This window comes from Callorhinchus milii, unplaced genomic scaffold (genome assembly GCF_018977255.1).
Source record: "Callorhinchus milii isolate IMCB2004 unplaced genomic scaffold, IMCB_Cmil_1.0 Scaffold5, whole genome shotgun sequence".
NCBI classification, from domain to species: Eukaryota; Metazoa; Chordata; class Chondrichthyes; order Chimaeriformes; family Callorhinchidae; genus Callorhinchus; species Callorhinchus milii.
The window spans coordinates 62141869-62163836 of NW_024704746.1; the positions used below are offsets into that span (position 1 = coordinate 62141869).

The 21968-nt window shown below is 39.5% G+C and overlaps 1 protein-coding gene across 1 annotated transcript in view; it reads right to left on the bottom strand.

The window, feature by feature from the left end:
• Positions 1-4408: 4408 nt before the first annotated feature.
• The window catches only part of LOC103177072 (lysine-specific demethylase RSBN1L), a 38807-nt gene continuing 21247 nt past the window's right edge, over positions 4409-21968 (bottom strand). The window contains exons 3-7 of the mRNA XM_007891030.2: positions 15090-15227; positions 11830-11972; positions 11354-11521; positions 6697-6805; positions 4409-5543 (exon numbers count right to left, since the gene is read on the bottom strand). Coding sequence (XP_007889221.2) covers positions 5025-5543; positions 6697-6805; positions 11354-11521; positions 11830-11972; positions 15090-15227 — 1077 coding nt within the window. The 3' untranslated portion in view covers positions 4409-5024. The remainder of the gene's footprint in view (positions 5544-6696; positions 6806-11353; positions 11522-11829; positions 11973-15089; positions 15228-21968) is intronic.

Here is a 21968-nt window from a genome sequence, read left to right on the forward strand (position 1 = left end):
TTTGCCTACAAAATATACAATCAATCCACTTTAGTGCATTCTGTGAAGCGCTTTGAGATCTCTCAACGACATAAGGTGCCAAATCAAATACAAGGATTATTATTTTATACCATTTCTGGTTTAGATAATCCAGAACTCTGCAGCCCGTGTCCTCTCCTGCACCAAACTCCATGACCCCATTGGCTCCCTATCCTTCAGAGGATCCAGTTCAAGATCCTGGTCCTCACCTACAAAGCCCTCCATGGCCTCGCCCCACCCTACCTCTGCGACTTTCTAACCCCCTACCAACCCGCCTGTTCCCTCCGCTCAGCCGGCTCACGTCCCCCGACCCACCCGCCCCACCATTGGCGGGAGAGCCTTCAGCCATTCTGCCCCCAACCTCTGGAATTCCATTCCCCAATCACTCCGCCTTTCCCCCTCCTTCAAGTCCCGTCTCAAGATCCTCTTTTACCATGCCATCAGCCAGATGCTTATTCAGCCCGAAAATCCAACATTTTAAACATTTGTATAGTTTTCCCTCTCAAATAAATGCTTGCTGCAGCCTCAAAGTTTCTCGTTTGCTCATAAACTTAGCAACCTTTCCTTTGCACAACTTTCAGCTCTATCTGTCCGATTCTTCGATGAACAGTCCTCACATTGTCCCCTTGCAACCAATTCTCCAAGGGAAATTGGAGTCCCCATTTTCCTGGTTGTGCATCTTTTAGAATCTTCTCAGTTCCCATTATCATTCCTCTCAAACTTCTCTCTTCCAGCGGAGAGAAACAATTTAGCCGTTCTCTTCTCCTTCATATATTGTCTGGTATCGTCCTTTTGAATCTACACTACAGACCCTCCATTTCTACGACACTTCTTGTAACAGGGCAGCCAAAACTGAACACATTTCTAATTGCGATACGACTTAATAGTTCTAATTATCTTATCTACATCTTCATTTTCTTCTTACATATTGTCTATACAACTCAAAAATATATTAAAAACAATGAATGTAATCTGAAGCTAATCAACTGATGCCACTTTATCGAATCCACATTTCAACCATTCCGACTTGGGCTAACCTGATGTGGACTGAAAGCTGGATTCTCTTCTGGTGTCATTCCTCTTTATAGGTCTTGTAAGCTAAACTCCAAGGTGGCTGATGGTCAATGGTGATCCTCTTTTTAATATTTAATTCTTTGCAAAAGTCCTTCACTCTGTACCCGGCTGGAGTGCATCTGTGGTTTTATAATTTGTCTACCAAATGGGCTTTGAATTTTTGGGGGGAATTTTACAGATGTATCGCAGTTATGCGACAAAATAGTAGCAGCAGCACCTGTCACTTCAAAACTAAAGTGCTTTACAGAACTTAATCTGAACATTGAATAAATCGGCAAAACTCACCAAAACAAATCAGTCAATACTTTCTTTCCTCAAGTCAAAAATAGACATGGAATGACAGAATTCCTGTATCCGAGGAAGGGCATTTGATTGCATAACATAATAGCTCTTAATTGGTTTGCAGGGAGAGAAAAGTCAAACAGAAGCTGAAATCCACCCTAAAGAGACAAAAGGTTCCCTTCTAATAGTCGTATGGCTTCCATCTGAAATCTTACAGTTGCCGCGAGCGAAAAGTCCAGCTCAAGTACAAACCTTTCACTGTCCAGAACCTTGGGACATCCTACTGGCTTGAAAGGTGTTAGATAAATGAAATTTGTTGTTCGTTGTTGTTAAGTGAATTTGATCCTCTAATCCAAAAGTTCAATTAATAGTTATCTTGGCTTCCAAAATATCCAGTGAAGAGACAGGAATATTTCAGAAAGAACGCTACTTCATATATGAAAAAAAACAGATGCAATTGGAACAATAAAGGGGTTAAAGATATTGAGTGGCTTACTTAAGGACTAAATAAAAAAACTCGTAGATCAGTCTCTGTCAATTATATTCATTTAGATCCTGCACAGAAATAATTTTGAACCATAAGTAGTGATTCCAGAAGATGCAATGATAAAAACTCAGCAAGTAAGCCCATACAATCTCCATGGGTACTTTGATTTCTCTTGCTGATGTTGAATTACTTATTAAATTATTACAACAGTAAAAGAAAACTTTAGTTTTTGTCTCTACCAATGCTCGTTTTCCTCATTTGTCCCCAAATAGTCAGATTTCTTTTCCCTCCTCTTGATCCTGAGCCCATCTGCTCAATAATGGAAGAGTGCATCCTTCCAGGGAGAGAGCACATTCCATTCCAATAATCCATCTCTGGGATTTCCACGTGTAGGTGGGATGCATGGAATTCTCAGCTTGGTTTGGATACTCTTAAGCACGGTGATGGGTTTCCGCATGTGTCAGACACCTGACTGACCAAAAAAGAGTGGATCTGCTCCACCGCCATCTCATAAGGTGCTAGAACTTGAATCGATTTTATCACTACAGGAAGATTAGTAACACTAATTAGTGGCCATCACATTGTAAAGCACTGTACATTCACTGAGAATATTCATTTTGACTTGCATTTGTTTTCAGCATAATTTGTTATCTTTTGCTGCTGATATGAATGTTTTTTTTAAAATAAAATCTGTACAACATATTTAATGGAAATAATGAATTCTGAAGGCATGGACACATCAAGATTTTTTTTTAAACCATGCTAGAAATAATTTTATCACAATAGCTTCACCTTGTGCCAAACAATTCTTGTAGTGGTAAAGGTCAATATAAACTTCATTCATTATTGCGTAAGAAAAGCCCTTTTAAATTTGATTGCTGGAGAAACATATACTCTAAAATGGAATAAGTGAAAGCTAAAGATGGAGCTATCAAACTACTGTAATGTTAACTAAAATACTGATAAAATCACCTCATTTCATTGCAAACATTACTTTATATCTCAAGTCAGTCATTTTGTCCCATCATAATTCAGCAATTGGTAGACAAAAAAATGTTGTTCACACATTGGTTCAAATCACAATTTCATTCTACACTGGTTGATACAGTAATTAGTCAAAAACCTGATAATTCAATGAACCTAAACATTAGGAAAGTAATGGTCTACAGGGTTACTCTTGCTTCTGGGTCAGAAGATTGTCGGTCAAGGTGTGTTGCGACTTGAGCTCACAATCTAGGCCAGCGCTCCAGGGCAGTGCTGGGAGTCCAAGGTGCCATTCTTTCAGAGATGTTAAACTGAAAGCCTGGCTGCCAATTCAGCAGGACATTAATGGATCCCATGATGGTATTGGAAAAGAGTGGGGAGTTTCTCCTGGTATCTTGGCCAACAATCTTATAGATAATTATTTGGGGGGGACAAGTTTGCAAAGCTATGGGGAGAGAGAGCAGGGAGTCAGATAGCTCTTTTTCAAGAGCCGTCATAGACACGATGGGCCGAATGGCTTCCTTCTGTGCCGTATAATTCTATGATCAATCGGTCATTCACTTCATGGCTGTTTCTGGAATCTTGATGGCACAAATGGCTGCCGCACTTGCCTAATAAACTTTCACTACACTGGATTTGTAGTAAGTGCTTTTGAGATCCTCGATGCAAAGAGGTTCTACAAAAATTAAGTTCTGTTAATATTCGTTGCCCAGAGATCATAAAAGATTTTCAGGCATGATAATTCTTTTCAACCAGTTGAGAAATTGAAGAAAAATCAAACTGATTTTCAATTATCATTGACCCAAATTATAATCTTTAAAAAAATCTCAATCCATATAGTCTTATACTATACTGAATGGAAATAGTTGTACATGGGATTTGACTTTTTTTTATATAAAATATTATGTAATCATTATTTTCCAAACCACCCCATCCCACTACATTTTCTCCAAAATGTAGTCAAAACAAGTTAACTCACTGGACTTTGGTGATGTGCTTTGCACACTTAACAGAGCTAATGCAGGAAAAGGTGTTCCACCTTAATCTAAATTACACAAGTGCAATAAGTATGGTCAGGTATGTCACAATGTGCAGAAATGCATCACTACAGCATGGAATTAAGACTATAAATTCAATTTTCAAATAGGATAAAATCGGAAGTGAAATTTCATAGTCACTTTGAGTTGACACCACAAGACACTAATCTGATCATTTTACTACAATATGGAAAGACTTGGATCTACGTCAGATTAACAATAAATAACCCACCAAAATCAAGCTACACTATATGACTAACCAAAATCTTACCTGGCTGAGAAGTACCTATCAGGCAAACATAACTCTTCATACAAAAGAATCATCTTTGCTTTTATGAAGAGCCCTTGAGAGTTTGTAGAATAAAGAATCTTAAAAACTAACTTTCGTTAGTGAGGTACTTTAGTGATTTAGACAATAAATGAATAGCTTTATTTTAAAATCTAATTTCTGATAAATTTGCGCTCAAATCTTTCCTCCCACCCCCACCCTCTGGAAGGAAATTTAAAAAATCCTGATTTGTATGCACAATTACATTAAACTTTTTTTTCATATCTACATTAGGTGAAATAAAATAATGTTGGTGTAAAACAGCTCAAGACTACTACTTCTGGAACTTACGGTTTGTATAAAAAACATTAAAGCACACTGAACCTTTATTAAGTGGTTCAGATTTTAGTTTTAAATCACACTACATAATTATAATAAAAAATGTATTTACACTACTGTGTTGACACAAATACCAGTATTCAAACTTGCAATTAGGTTGACATAAGCTCTAGGGATAAGCCTGGACTTGGAAACAATTTTGGCTCAGCTTACAAAAAAAATTTACGCTGAGGTCAACTCTGCTTCTATTCCCATTACTTATCTAAAAATAAAAAAGTAATTTTTTTAGACTTTTTTTCCATTAAACCTGTAGTATTACAGTACATCTGTCCCTAAGTGCTGTTGTGTTTCACAGTTATGAACAGGCACTGAGGAATGTTACAAAGCTAAATGTACTGTTCTGTCCTATCGCGTAACAGTCTTGAGAACAGTGACAAGCTTGCCCCACAGAGCTTATGTAAGCAAGAACATTGTACGTCACACCATCATTAAGATACATTTAAAAAAAATAAAAGCTCCAAAGGGTGTATACACATCAGTAAGAAAAGTTCGGTCGCTGCTCATGCAAATCTGGATCTACTGAGGATAGCTGCTGTTGATCTCCACGGTCAGTTTGGGGGTTTGGGCACACAAGGTCTTTTGACTCTGTTGCAAATTGCGATTCAGTGTTTTCAGGCTCCGCTTTCACTTCTGGGGGTTCAGCAACATGAAGTTCTATTTTGATTTCTTGATGCTTTGCATTTTCAGAGGTAATGTCACCTTCCTGCTTCATGTCCTCAGTCTCTATTTTGATATCTGGGCACTTGGTGTCTGCTGGTGTATCTGGGCCTTCTTCAGAAGTGCATTCTTGATGAGGTGTTCCTTCCCCTTCTGGATGATATTGTTTCAACCGTACGTGCCATGCTAAACTGCAAACAGCAGATACAGTCTTGAACTGATGTACAACATTGCGAGGAATGAAATATATGTCATTGTCATACAGCTGAATTCTAGCATAGCGAATACCTTCTCTTCGTATTTGATTGAGCTTTGCATCATCTACCCACTGAACACACTAAAATAAGGAGATAAAACAGAACAGATCAATGAAAACTGGATATGATACCTTAAACTGTGTGTATTAAAAACAAGGACACATGCACAAGTGAAATACACATTAAATAGATATGGCACCATATAAGTAGGCACGATTGTGGTTTCCAACTGAATTCACCTTTGGCAGAATAGCAGTGATTTCACCTGTTTTCAAATCAACCAGATGAAGTGACGTTGCAGCACAACTATTTTCAGGGGCAGGAAAATGACTGGTTGGTGTACCCTGAATGTACAGCTGCTGAATGATCTTGGTAAGTCACACAATGATAGTGGCCCTGGAGTAGTCTATGGCCCACAGGGAGAGATTGCAATCCCAATGCTGTTTCAGAATCCTGGGGTTTTAATTCCACAAATCCCTGATCTCACTGGGTTTCTGCCCAGGCATTGTGGAGTCCTGTAGCTCAGTGGTTAGAGCACTCGCTTTGCAAGCGAGAGACCGGAGTTCAATTCCAGGCAGAGGGCGAAACCTTGGGCAAGTTTCCTTACTCCACACAGAGCCTAATAATAATCCCTCCAAAACCCAAAACAATAATAAATTGGTCATTTTCATTCTACGACTGTTTGTGGGACATTGCTGTGCGCAATTGGCTGCCGCGTTCGCCCACAAATATACAGTCAATTCACTTTACAGTATATTCTGTGAAGCGCTTTGGGACGTCTAGAAGACGTGAAAAGCGCTATATCAAATGCAAGTATTATTATTCTCCGCCCCCAGGAGGTTTAAACACCCATCCATCTGCTCCCAACAGCTCGTCCTCACGGCAACATACAGCCCATGTCGGGCAGAGCGAGAAGACCCACCCATGCTCGGCCTTTGTACAATCCCCGAATTCCAGGATTCTCTTCAATGAATCATGGGATTTTGGGAGCACAATTACCATACTGGATTTCTGGGATTGCAACTCCTACCTACAGGTGGCAGCAACATTCAGTTCCCATTTTTAGCTTTTCAAAAATAATTTGTTCGGCTATTTTCTTCTACTCTTTCAAAAAAAGGCATAAACAGATCATAAAATTAAAACAGTTTCTGCCCGTATTTGAACAAGTCAAGCATTCAAATAAATCATTTAACTTAATCTTGGGATTCAATGAATTTGTTTAACCACGATTACCTGAGACAATGGAGGTTCGTGCAGGTCCAATTGAAGTCTCTGCACCACATCCAGAAAGTCTTCTGAATGAAAACAAATCACATCTTTGGTTATACGGGGTTGATCAGACCTGGGGAGGGTGGAAAAAAAAGGAAAGATGATATAGCCTAGGCTTCATTCTGTTTCAAAATCCTCTATTGATGCAACCTTTCATTTTGTTGAACTGTTTAAAAGGGAGAGCAAAGAAATGGAAGGACGAGAGGCAATTAGCTGCAAATCATAGTATGTTTATGGTTTATGGTGGCTGTACCATTGCAGAGATCTGCTAAGTGTAATTTAATCATCTCCTCTCAAGGTAGGAATTTAGACGGCAACTACTCATGAACCTAGCAGCCAGTTTCCAGCAAAGATGCCAGGCATCACCTACCGAGTCCAACATTTTGGACAGAATATGGTACAGAGAACCAGGGAATATATGGGGGGAGCCTCACCCTCAAAAACAACATGAAAAGGCTATTCCATTCATCCAGCCTGAACCCTCAAACAGAAAGTTATGTGTATACAGTAAAACTTACCCAAGACTGATCTGTATAAATTGTATAAGCGCCTAAGTCGTATATCTGCCCAAATCCCATTCAAGAGTTTATATTCTATACAAGTTTGACGTGACCCATACTTTTCATAAGTCATATTAAATGTATTGTCTCATGCACATTGTGAGGTTTACTGTATTGTCATACTTAATGTACTATGAGGCATCAATAGCCACAGGTACATTTTTTTTACTTGTCTTGAAAATCACTGTGAATTCCCGAAAGTAATCAAACAATCACAAGGCACAGACCTAACACTACAGTATTCACCCCAACTGCTACATTATAACGATGCATCATCGCATGGTTCCAAAAAGAATGCAACCTTAGTAATCTGTGAAGTATTTAATCATCTTTGTCTACAAGTTTAGGCTGATGCTCCAACACAGTTCAGGCGGAAAGCACTGTATTGTCGGAGGTGTTGTTCTCAGATGATGCGATAAAACCCGATCAGGTGGATATTAAAAATTCTATTGCATTATTCAAAACGGAAGGGAGCTTGTCCCAGCTTGCGAGCCAACAAATTCCCAGATTAAAAAAAAGATTATTCACTTCATGACTATATGCAACATTGCTCTGTGGCAAATAGACTGTTGTGTTCACTACAAAAAACAAAGCCACTACACTTAACATCTCAAAGCTCTTAAGAGTTTTGCTGCGAAGTGATGATCCATTATAGAATGCAAGGATTATTAAGGATTATTAATATTTGACATAGGAATACATAGGGCCAGAAAAGACCACTGTGGCCCATCTGCTTGGATCAAAAGTTTGAAAAGTACCACACAATACTCTCATACCCTTCTATTCTTTCATCAAACGAACACGCAGCTTTCCCCCTCGACCTCCGTAATATTTCCCGTTTTCTCCACTACCTCTCCCCTCGGACTGCTGAGACTAATCTATGCCAACGCTCTACTTGCTGGACTACCTACACCCCAGGAATTATGCACAAAAAATATTATACAAGCAAAAAAAATGACATTTTAGCAATTGAAATTGCTAACAGGATAACAGTAATATAGCCATTTTAGAAAGATACAAAGGCCAGTTTCATAACTATATTATATAGCACATACATATCACAAAAGCTATCAAAAAGTAATTTATTATCAGTCCAAGATTGAAGTAAAAAGAAAAAACACAAATTGCACTTATATAGCTGTGGGCATCATGGAATCCAGATTGGAGGGGTAGGAAATGATTTGTTCCAGGACCTTGCAAAGAAAAGGAAGGTTGAAGATGGGATGGTAGTTGGAGAAGAGATGGGTCAGGGGAAGGTTATGAGGAATATCATAAGTCCTTGCTCTGTACAATATGCAAGGTAATTAAATTATTGTGCAGATAGTCTTTCTTTCATAACAGATACGAAAACAAACAGAATATATTTTTGTAAACAAGCACAGAAAGTAGAAACCAAGAAAAAAAAAACCTCGATGTTTAAATTACAAGATTGAAATAAAGCTCCTTCAGTATGCCTTGTGAAAGAGAACGCCTTTGGTTGGACAGGACAAGATTATACAGTGAGTTGCTGTGCTCTGTGTCAGCTGTATTGGTGACTGCAAAGCTGGGGTTGTCAAATTAGGAAGACAATCAGCTGTTAAAGACCATAACAAATCAATGTCAATTTTCCCCGGTGGTAGAGCATACTGGATAGCAACGAGTGCCAACTTGTAAGTGTACAAAGTAAACTCTGCTGGAATGTCACTGAAGCCCGGAACCGAAGCATAGACATCTTTGAGACATCTTAAAGACGTGATAAGGCACTATATCAAATGCAATTATTATTATTAGAATCCTCCTTGATATGTGACATCACAGGAACTCACAGGATTGAAAATTCTTATACACTTAAGGAATTTGATAGCGGGTTGCCCACTCTTGGTATCACTGGTGTAATTTAGCTTTTCGGATGAATTGTCAATAGAAGAGCAAAAACAGAAGCAAATCTGATCAGGTGTTAAAATATTATTGATACCTTCAGACTGAGAAGCCGTTGAATGATGTCCTCCAAAATTGGGCACAAGTCTCAAGGAGAAGCAAAAGCTCATCCATTTTCTCAAAAGCAAAGGGTGCGAGGTATCCAGCTTTCAAATTTAGCCTTTAGTTCAACTGTCGACTTGCACATCTCATCAGTAAAACAACGCAATCTTCAGCGTTAAATGCTGGGCCTCATCTGGCAACATTCTTTTAAGTTCATGCAGCAAATGCAGTGCTGAGTTGACATAAAGGCTGTGATAATATTCAAAGGATTTTACATGGTATGGAACGGCAGCAAAAAAAAACAGCTGTTCCACCCAGTTGCTAATGGTGTCATTGCTGCTCTGGCAACTTTTTGCATGAAGTGATTTAAGCACCTTATCTCCTGCCCCTGCCGTATAGAACGTGAAAATGCCCTTACCAGTGCAAGGACATCCACAAAAGCCTTAACAAAAACTTTCTCCTACCAAGTTGAATATTTGGGTAAAGCATGGGATGTGGAGGCTATCGGGAAACAGGCCAGAACTGAAAGCTTCATTCACGTAAGTAGCATTATCCGTGCCAGACAACCACAATGTTGTAAGCAATTTCGTAATTCTGCACCGTTTGAATGACTGCTTGAGACACAGCGCTGTAATTCATTTTCAGATGAAGTGCACGTCAGCAAGATAGGAGCACACTTTACCAGTGCCACCTTTCACCAATAGTGCAATTAAAATGTTAATTATGTAGCAGCTTTCATAGTCAGTCATTTCATCGAATATAATTGACACTTTGTCCTTAAGTTTATCTCTCTCTCTCTCTCTCTCTCTCTCAATGCTGCAGGCATCTGTAAGATATGCCTCGTGTTGTTGGTAACCTCCTGAAATTGCACCACCATTCTTGACTCGAGTATCAAGAAACTGCTGTACCAAAGGCTGGTCTGTTTCAGATAGCGATATATTTGCTTCGGCAAAAGTTTAGACTCTATCACTGACCCGATCTTCTTTGCAATTGTGGTTGTGTTGAACCAGGTTGAAATTATGCGCTGTATTTTATGAGATTGTGCTTGCAACCCAGCCTCTCTCTTTAAACATATTTTTTCAGGTGGTTTGCAATTGTTGATTTCCTCTCATGGTTGAGAACAATGTTACACACTTTGCAAGAGTTTTCTTCTCTCTTTGTGCACATCTGAAATTGCACCACTATTTTTGACTTGAGGAACATCTCCAGGAAAATCTTGTGTTGTAGTTTGCCGATACGTTTCCAAGGTGATACCTTTCTTGTGGCATTTTTTGCCAAAACTGTTTAATGGTTCATTTATCATTAAACCTTCAAAGGCTTTGGACCAGCGACGGAGGTCATGGGGAGGGTGACTTCACATATCCTGCCCGGACCATCAGCAGTTGTGCTTTCAGCTGATCGGCCCCACTTTCTGGGCCTTCATCCTCGAGTCCTTCTGACAAGACTCCTCCCTCATCGCTTTCAAGGTCCGTCTCAAGACCTTCCGATCGACCGCACCTTTGGTCATCTTTCCCCGCCCCCAACCCCCTTGGCTTCTACCCCCAATTCAAGCCAGAATTAGCAAGGACCTTGGGACCTCCTCCCAACATGAAAGGTGCCACATAAATGTAAATTTGTATTGTATTGAGTCCTCTTTGTTACACATAAACAAGCCTGTTCAGCATCGCATCTGAAAGCTGGAGTCCTTTGATATACAGTTTGTGGTGGGAAACAATTTGCATCGAGCTGATCTGTATTCCTTATTCTAGAAATCATCACTATTTAAAACTGCACCTGCAAATTACTGACAGTAGCATAACCCACACAATTATTTTGTGCAGATTAAATTTATGAACTGTTCATTAACGATAACAATATTGGCACAAAGACTTCCAATTCAAGACAGTCTCTGCGTGACCATTTTCTATAGTAATTTCTAAAGTGTAAATATTTTCTTCTCAGACCATACTTAGGCACCTCAAAGAGAAATATTCACAAGATATTTCTAAAGTAATATTAACTTTTGTGTTAGATCAGACACTTTGCAATATATAATTAAGTGTGGAAGAAAATGAACAGCTTGCAAATAATAAGATAAGCGTTCAGAACAAGCATTCACATACCAATCCCCACACTGTACTGCTTTCAACACTCCAACAGCTGCTGTCGTGCAACGTTCAAATCCCTGCCCGATATGATCTGCGTGGGCTCGAGTCCTGTCCTCAAACAACATTTCACGTGGCTCACTCGCACGAGGTAGATACTGTAAATTTTTTATTTCATTGGTAGTCCTAAAAATAAAAATAGATATAATCAACTCAACATTAACACTTTTATTTCTAGCTTGAAAGAGTTCAACTTGTTGCTTGAAAAGAAATAGATCTCACTGATTAAATCTATGCCAGGCATTGAAACACTCAAGGAAAATGAGAAGCGAAGAAGGATCGCAAGGTAATATTTAAGCAAGATAATATGACTGCGGGGGTGGGGGGGGAATGGGATAAGGAGAAAAAGCATAAAGCTTTATTTCAGTCACACAAAGTTCCCCCCAATAAATGGTTCCTCAACCAATTACACGAAAAAAAGATCTTGCACTTACCGTCTTCGTTTAAAAGGTGATTTTGGCATGTCTGCTACAGGGATCACCTGTTCTCCTGGACGAACCCACATAATAGGACCATCGTCACTTTCTTTGCGGCACTTAAGATTGAGACTAGAAAGTGTGCCCCACGGTAATGTACGCTGCAGATAGAAAAAGCACAAAAGCTTTCCTAAGATCAGATTTATCCAAATGTATCACAATATGACTTGGTCACAACTAAATTACTGCATATCTGTCTTTCAAGAGCAATATATTAAGTAAGCAGCTGTACGCAAACTTACCTTTACCCCAACGAACAAATGACTATAATTTAAACTACGAATTTACAATTTTTCCACTGTAAACATTTTAATATAGAAGCCCTCAGAAATCTTTTTGTCCTGTTCAATTTTCCCCTTCTTTTGCTACACACATTGTCGTAGTATAGGCACTGATGATTCGGCCCCAAGTGGTTATTCTTTATGCGTCAGCCTTGACACACTGTGTGCTGGACATTCTGACTCCGGGCAGCATCCCAAATATAATTCTGACATTCACATGTGCAATAAAGGCAACTGGATAGTAACCTCAAACCAGAAACTTGGTAGGTTTCCGCTTAGTACCAAGGCCCTACCATCAAGATCCACAATAATCATTGTATTCGACACATCAAAGCGCCTCAAAATGCTTCATATCGTTTTTTTTCCTGGAAAGCATAGTGAATAGATTTGTAGGAGAATGAGGCAACAAAACAAAAAGCATTTGTATTAGCCTTTTTCACGTTGGGACGACACCACAAGACGCTGGATAGTGAACTGGCACCAAAACTGTGTCCCAAAAACAGTCAAGAAGTGAATGATAATTTTTTTTATAACCTGGGGCATTATAAGGCAGGATACCAGGGAAAACTCCCTACCAGCGAGTACCAGGCTTGAACCCACAATCTTGGTCAGCGACGATCCTCCTGGGGGAGGTAAACAGGGTCTCTGTCTCTCACGCAAATAATAATAATAATCCTTGCATTTGGTGTAGCACCATATCAAGTCTTTGGGACATCTCAAAGCGCTTCACAGACTATACAGTAAAGTGAATTGACCGTATATTATATGGGCAAAACTGTAACTCTTAAGCATGGTGGTTGGTTCACACGTGTGTCAAGACACCCAGCTGTTCAAAGTCAAGTTACGGTGATTAAGTTAATTATTATTCTATACAAATTGAAAGTCCTCAAATACTAATTTTTTAAATGCATCTGGTGCTAAAATGTGATGTGTTTGTTTACCAAATCAATCAACTGATTGATTAAACCAATCAGTTTAATGATTTTTTTAAACAACAAGTAATATTAAATACTTTAAGCCAGAATTTTGAATGCCCTTTGTACCTTGACTATTGCCTCAGCATAACATTAAAAAGAAACCAGCTGGACAGCAAAGGTTTATTAAGCTAGTTAACATTTTAAGAATTCTAGAGAGACTGTACAAATAGCTGAATAGAGGGCAATACATTTCCCAATGTGTCAGTTACACAAAGGGAAATTAAAATGCATCTGGAAAGCATTGCCTAAAAGGGTGGTGGAAGCCAATCAACAACAACTTTTAAGAAAGAAGTAGATAATTATTTGGGGAGGACAAGTTTGCAGGGCTATGGGGAGAGAGCGGGGGAGTGGGATTGACTAGCTCTTTTCAAAGAGCCAGCACAGACACGATGGGCCGAAAGGCCTCCTTCTGTGCTGTATAATTCTATGATTGTATGATAAGAAGCAAGATGAACAGGGAAACGTCCTTATAAATGCAAAAAGTTAAAGTGCATTATTTTTGGAGATAAAAAGGGAACGCTGGATACCAAATAAAAAAATGAGATGCTGAAAATGTATAGCATCATCAGAACACTAAGTTAGCATTTGGGGTCTGACCCTAAATCTGAATATTTCAGTAATTTGTTATTTTGCACAATGCCAGTTACTTGCCGAGACAACTATAGGGAAATCCCCATTATAATGCGATGTTTCGACTCCCAAAATATTAGACGTCTCGTTATAAAAGGGCTGCGAAATAAATCGCCACTGGTTCGGATTCTGCGTCATCAGATTGCTGCTGATGTCACGTTGTGCGCTATTCATTAGTGTCATCTGCAAGATGCTCTGTTGACATCATGTCCTTCATGATGTGACGTCAGTGGCACAGAATCGTCACCATCTCACAGAAGTGACAAACAACTTGCATTTATACAGTGCCTTTCATGTGGGTAGCTTCTTGGAACACTGAACAATAGTATAGTTTCAAGTCGAGCTGGGAGGATGAACACAAAGCGAAGACAGCATCAACCTCACAATCTGGAAGGTGAATATTTTTAGGACCAGAGGTTAGGTGTATTGCACTCCTTTTTTTTTTAAATGGAGTGCTTCCCCTGTACACTGCACTGGAAGTGAACCTGAGCTTAGGAGAGGTGCATTCTAGCTACGTCTTCCTATATTCAGTAAGGGCCTATATTTTGAAACTCTGGAACCTACTCCCTCTATCCCACAGCCTGGCCCCTTACTTCCCCATCTTCAGGTCGTGCTTGAAGACCTTCTTTTTCGACTGTGCTTATGGTCACCTTCCCACCTCGCCCCAGCTCCACCACTGTCAAGCGCTCCAAGACTCCACCCTGTGTGAGGGGTGCTATAAATATATATATATATATATATAAATATAAAGATGTTGTTGTAAAGTTGAAAACATCTATGCCATCTATATCAATTGGTTAGTTTTCAGATCTGTTTTCATGTAGTTGAAAACCATACTACTTGGGTCACATACCTCAGTGATTGGGTTTGTATGAGAAAATGGATTTGTTGATAAAAAAACTCTCCTAAAGGTATGCTGGGGTTTGGTTTCATGGGCTACCGTCATCCTCTGGTACCTTATCCAAGTGGACATTCTTCACGAATAAAGCTAAATTGTTAGACCATTGGGGGTATTACACCTTAACTCGATCAAAGTTCTAATGATATTGTAATATTTTGAGGGAAATAACCTCAGTTCAAATGACTTGGCAACAAAAGTTAAAGGTGCTGGGTGCTGCTGCTATAGCAACACCAGGATCGGACACAACATGGTTATGGCTTTGAACCAGAGTTGAAAGTTGCTTGGGAAAGTTAGAGACATGGAACAGATGTACACTGAAACTGAGAATTAAATGGCTAATTACTCAGCACTGCACATAAAGGTTGGAGATTCAAAACCCAACTTGCAGATAATCAACCGTCGACAGCTCTAACAAATTGTACTACTTACTTTTAAAAAAGGAGACTCTTCCAATCTATCCAGGAACTCTGGGAAGTAATCTCCAACTTCTTCATCAACTGCTCCGACCAAGCTGATCTGTCGCATTGGGCCTGCCCTGTAAGTACCGTGAGAATATGTCCGCCTCACCTATTGTAGGTTAAAACACATAGATCAGTAGATGCACATGTACAGCACCATCTAAAATACTTATACAACATCAAATAATTTAGAGTAACATAATAACAATCCTTGCATTTGATATAGCACCTTAACACGTTGTTCAAAGCGCTTCACGGAATATATTGAAGTGAATTGACTGTATTTTGTAGGCAAAATAGTAATTAGATAAGACATAGGGGAATAGATAATTTTTTTGGCACCCATCAAGAAACAGAGTTGAAGAACAGACCATTTTTTCCCCACTTTATCATTCCAATATAAGTGATTGCACCCACCAGGTAAAAATTAAACTTTTGTTTAACTGTTTCAGTTCCAGCCTCAAAGGAATACTTGTGCACGTGATTTCCTTTTCTCCACCAACCATCTTTACACAAAACTTATGCAAATCCAGAAGGCCTTGTCAAGAATTCATGATTTTAAGTTCAAACTCAAGTAGGTACCAGACGCTGAAAGGTTGGGAGTCCCAATAACTATGCCAATTTCCACCAGCTCTGCTTCTATCTCATTCACAAGCACAAAACTATTTAGAGGAGTTTATTGAGATTACCTTATTTCTGGTGTAGTTATACTGTTGAAGGGATCAGGGCAGTGCAGAGGAGTAAAGAACAGTAAACAGATTTCCTGCTGCTGATTACTATTGCTGTGGAGAGCTTTGTGCATGTGCAACTAAGCTCTGCTTTCAAGGGAGTTTTTAATGTTATTTCTTGAATGACATTAAAAATGTTCCCTCAAAGCTCCTGGGTAGTCCAAACAACGTTTAAAAAAAGTTCACTTTAAAAACAGCAACTCCAGGAAGTTGTCCCCAACTTTTTCATCAATTGCTGCTAACCAAGCTGATCTGTCACATTAGATTAATTATAAGCAGAAAATAAAGTAGTTTGCAATGCCTGTATCGCCTACTGCAGAAGCAACAATAAATCGATGTTCTGTTGAAACCACCTCCTCAAGATGGTCCCTGCAGCAAGACCTCATTTTGGATTGAAAAAACACATTACTAGGGTTGAGTGAATACACTAACCCAATAGATCAGAATGATGTTTAAAACATTTATGGATGTTTAAAAGGGAGAAAGACAAATACTTAAGAAGCAATAGTATTAAAGAATATGGAGAAAAAGGCAGTGAAATAGGATCAAATGATCTGCCACGATCTAATAAAATGACAAAAAAAGTTCAATGAATTGAATGGCCTACTGCTGTTTCTACATTCCTAGAACTCTAAAGATAGATTTAGGTGAATCAAATGTTGATATGATTTTACTGCTGTAGAATGAATCTGCCTGACTGTATCCGCAATAAGGTAAATAAAATGTTGTAAAATAATTTAAATTATTGGAATACTCAGCAGTCTCATAGCCCTTCCAGACGCACTCCTAAGCAAAAGATCTTTTTTCTTCCACTTTCTCCCATCCTCCAAGGGTTCCTGGTTAAACATGTGTTTATAAGGCTGTAAGAAACAACGTGGCCTGGAACCTACAACGTTTAATGACTAGTGAGTGTAGTCTCCTATTAGACCATCCATCTGTCCATTAACCCATCCCTGGCTCTTATTGGACCATTCAGCCTGGATGTACTCACTGTAGACATTAAAAGTCGCGGTTTCCAGCATGTGATTTTCTTACAGCCTTAGTTATGCACAATATGTGTGAGGAAATTTCTTCTAACTTCCCTATTTGATCTATCTGTGACTATTTTATATTGATGACCCCCTGGTTTTGGTCTTCTCCACAAGTGGAAACGCTTTCCCTATGTCTACCCTATCAAAACCTTTCATCATTTTAAAGACCTCTATCAGGTCACCCCTTACCCTCCTCTTTTCAAGAGAAGAGTCCAAGTATGTTCAGCCTTTCCTGATAGTTCTGGGATCATTCTTGTGAATCTCCTTTGCACCCTCTCCAGTGCCTCCACATCCCTTCTATAACATAGGGACTAGAACTGCACACAGTATTCTCAGTGTGGTCTAACCACGGTTCTATAGCAGTTTACCATGACTTCCCTGCTTCTCATTTCTATTCCTCTAGAAATTAACCCCAATGTCTGGTTTGCTTTTTTTTAATATAATAAATGGTCTGATTAACCCGGGTTGCTAAGTTTAGTGAATTGTGTATGTGTACCCCTAGCGCCTTTTGCTCCTCTATCCCATTTAGGTTTTTATTTTCCAGGATGTATGTGACTTCCTTATTCCTTCTACCAAAATGTACCACCTCACACGTTTCTACATTGAAATGCATTTTCTATTTAAATGCCCACTCAGCAAGTTTATTACTGTCTTGCTGTAATTTGTTGCAGTCCTCCTCTGTATTAACTACTCCCCCCAATTTGTTGTCATCCACAAATTTTGAAATTGTACTGCTGATTCCCGAATCCAAATCATTAGTGTGATCTGTGGCCGCTGCCATTGTTTAATTTGCTGAGCCTCGGCAGGGAGTGCGGTCAGTCAACTGCAGAGGCCATAACAGTCAGACCTGTCCTCTTCCCACCCAGCTGCCACACATGCAACAACTAGGGAGCAGGCGGTTTCTTTCCCCCTTCAAGGATCAACTTAGCCTCCATTTGCAGCCTCAGTTGAGACCAGCAAACTTAGCACGGGATTTGAACCAACAAGCTTCTGCCTGTAAACTGCAGCTCTAACCACTAAACCATCAAGGCTGCTGATATTCATTTCATTTAATAAACATACTGTACATTTCACAAAATACAGCAAAACAGTTATACGTACAGATAAACAAAATTCACCTAGTAGTGGTCAAACCAATTATTTCAATACAGTCCAAACATTGAAACACGAGTATTACAAAAAGCACTTATATGAGTGCTTCAAACAATTGTAAAGGTACAGACTGAGATAAGCAACAACAAATTACACTTGTACAGTTTCCTTCACGTCAGAAAGACGTCCCACGGCGCTGGACAATCATGGGTTTTGGACCATACCGGGAGTTGGGGTCAGAAGGGGAGGAGGGCAGGGAGGGGTGGGAGTGTGGCCAAAGAAATGGTCAAAGAGGAAGGTCTTAAGACAGGACTTGATGGGAGGCAAGAGAGGGGGTGAGGCAGAGGAATTGCGGGATACAGTTCCAGAGTGTGGGGCAGAGATGCTGAATGTCTGACCGTTAATGGTGGCACAGGAAGTGCGGGGGACCTGAAGCAGGTCCGTTTCCCGCCGAGCAGAGAGACAGATATGGGGTTATGAGATCGGACAGGTAGGGGCATCAAGACCGTGGAGGCCTTGAAGGTAAGAATGAGGGTTTTGTACTCGATTATCTGAGGAATGGGGAGCCAGTGAAGCCGAGCAAGAACGGGGGTGATAGGTTCCTGAGTTCTGAATAATCTGTATCTTGTGGAGGGAGGAGGTGGGAAATCCAGTGAGCAGGCAGTTGACTTAGTTAAGTCAAGACATAATGAAAAAGCAAAAACTCCACTGGATAATGATAATAATAATAATAATCCATGCATCTGATTTTAGCGCCTTATCAAGTTGTTGTGCACAGTAATGTCCCGCAAACAGATGTGGAAAGAGTTACCAAATTATTATTAAGCAATCTGCCAATCAGCTATCAACCAGGTTCCTACTTTCTGCTGGGTAAACAGAGGCCCGTGGAGTAAGCAAACTTGCTTAAGATTTCGCCCTGCCCGCGAATTGAACCCAAGTCCTCTCGCTTGCGAGCTGGTGCTTTATCTAACCAATACGTTACAGATAAATGCAATGTCATGACCAGAATCCTGCCTCTTCCTCCACCGCTCCCCATTCCTTCAACACATTGTAAAAAAGTAACCATTTTCAACAATATATACCATCAACCCCAATTTGCAGGCTATTGTGACATTGAATAGAACTAGTTACTTACAGGATAAAATATTCTTAAGCACCCCCAATCTACATGTGAAGGTGAAATAATAGCTCTGCTAACCTAACAGAAGGGAGTAGTAACAAAAATAATAGATGTAAACAGAATATTGCATGCAGAAATTTCACAACATTGCACTTGGAAAGCAAAATTCATTTTATGAGTAACTCAGTCAGCTCCAGTGGTGGAATAAAAATATATGGTGACTGATATGCTGATGAGCCAGGCTGGGTGTGCTATAATCAGCAGTGTCCTGGAATACTGCAGACCCACCTGGCTCAGAAACTGGACGACCGATACTGCCACGCAGGGCTGGCTCGAATCCAACAATCCGTTGTCAAGCATGTCATCTTGAAACCAGTTCAGCTCCAAAGAGACCTCGCTTAAATATTAAACAATCTGAAATTTGTTTAGTGACAAAGGTACATGTATTATAAAATATTTAATATAATCAATTTGGCACCAAGTTACAGACTTCTAAAACTTTAAGATTAGAGCCCAACGTGTTATATACTTCCAATTAATAATAATAATAATCCTTGCATTTGATATAGCGCTTTTCACGTCGGGAGGACGTCCCAAAGCGCTTCACAGAACACACTGTAAAGTGAATTGACTGTATATTTGTGGGCGAACGTGGCAGCCAATTGCGCACAGTAATGTCCCACAAACAGTCGTAGATTGAAAATGACCAATTTATTATTGTTTTTGGAGGATTATTAGGCTCTGTGTGGAGTAAGGAAACTTGCCCAAGGTTTCGCCCTCTGCCTGGAATTGAACTCAGGTCTCTCGCTTGCAAAGCGAGTGCTCTAACCACTGAGCTACAGGACTCCACAAATTCAATTAAGAACTTTGTAAATATTTTGCACGTTGTTGAAGCTTATTATTTTATAATAAACCTTCCTTTCACAGTCGTATCTATTTTGCCTGATGGATTTCTATTCCTTTGGGTATATAGATAGGAGTGTCAGGCCTGACACTGTCAAAATGCATCTAATTGCTGATCGTCAAAAATATGACTGTTATTGTGCTGTCCAGCCAAAATGTGGGAAAGCTTCCAAAATTGTACTCTGTGCAGACAATCCAGACTGCTGCCAACAATAGGATACAAAGACCACAGGGTGTGGTTCAGTCAGTGTTTTGTAAGCAGGTCAACCAGACTGGGACTAATTACATTCGGCGCAGCTTCACCATACCCCAGCATCAAAAAGCTGTATTACAGTTTCACATATATCCAGGCTTCACATTCTAAGAACTAAATGGGGCAGTAGATGTAAGATTTTTTTTTAAAGTGAGACAGCAAGTAAACACTTCAAAATAATAATATTTGCATTTGATATAGCGCCATATTACATTGAGACATCCCAAAGCGCTTCACAGAATGTATTATAAAGTGGTTGACTGTATTTTGTGGGCAAAACGCGGTAGCCAATTGCCGCACAGCATAATGTATAAACATCAAGTCGCAAACATAGAGTAAACTTGTACCCCAATTGTGCAGACTAATGTATTATTTCCCATCAGAATTTTGAAGGTAATATTGGCAAATCGTTTTCATTCGTTTTGTGTATTCATGTGTAGGTTCCAGAATGTTTGATGGGCAATATTTTTTTGGGGAAAAAACTTGTTAGGTATCACACAGTAATTAGAAATTTGATCAGTTAGTTGTTACCTGCAATAAATGGTTGGTGAATATCAACAGCAGGGTTCCAGATTAGTCAGTGTTTTTTTAATTAGCACAAATGCAGTTGAATGTATGCAATTACATTAGAAAAGGCAAGTACAAAGCACCAATCACTGAAATTTTACAGTCAGTGTGCAAGTTAATAATGCATTGGATGCACCTCAAGGGCATTTGACCATAAATTTAAACAAGTTATTCTAACCTTAAGTAGACTGTTGATGAGGCTGCATTTTTACCAGATTATAGTTTGGGACTCCCAACTTCAAAATGAGACGATTCATTAAAGAGATTTTAATGAAAAGCAATAAGAATGTACTACGATAAGAATGTATAAGGCTCCAAATTACCACATGAAGACAAACTCACAGTAGTAAACTTGTTTTCATCTAACAAATGACAGAAGATATGATCCAGATTTGTTTAATTCCTAAAAGGAATAGATGAAGCAATCGGGTTACTGATCTTGAACACAAATACAAGTCAACACATGTCAAACTGGATTTGAGAGTCCTTGATGGTACAGCTCAGAAAAAGGCTATTCAGCCCACCCAGTCTGGTTGGTGTTAATACTCCATGAGTGCCTATCCTCGACCCTATGCCTAGCCTCATATCCCAGCTTTCCCCCCTCCCCCCCAATACACTTCAACTTTATGGCTTATTGCATGGCTTCAAAGTGAATACATCCATAACTTAATAGAATTAGGACCAGACAATTCAAGAGTGTTGAGGATTCTAAAAGGGACGTTCTTCTTTAAAAATTTAGGACTCCGTCTGATATAACATGTTACTCCCAACCATGCCATGTGTATATATAAGCTGCTGCTCCCCAACACTCCCTTGCTTTTGAGCCTGTGATAATTGATAAAGAGGGACAGAATACTGGCCCTCCCTGAAACCAAATCAAAATTAGATTAATCAAATGACGTTCTCAGTAATTCAATTACTTTCCCACGTTTTCGCAATTAAACTCTGGAGTGAAGCCAGCCATTCATTTATGCAATTGTAACCCCCAGCAAACCACCAGGTTCAAAAAGCAGGTCTGTTAACTTATAAGAGGCAGATCCTTATGCGGTATCAAATTTAAATCCCATGCAGGCACTAGCAGCATTGAATTTCCTAACAACAACAAGATTACATTTGTATAGCGCCTTTCATGTCGGGAGGACGTCCCAAGACGCTG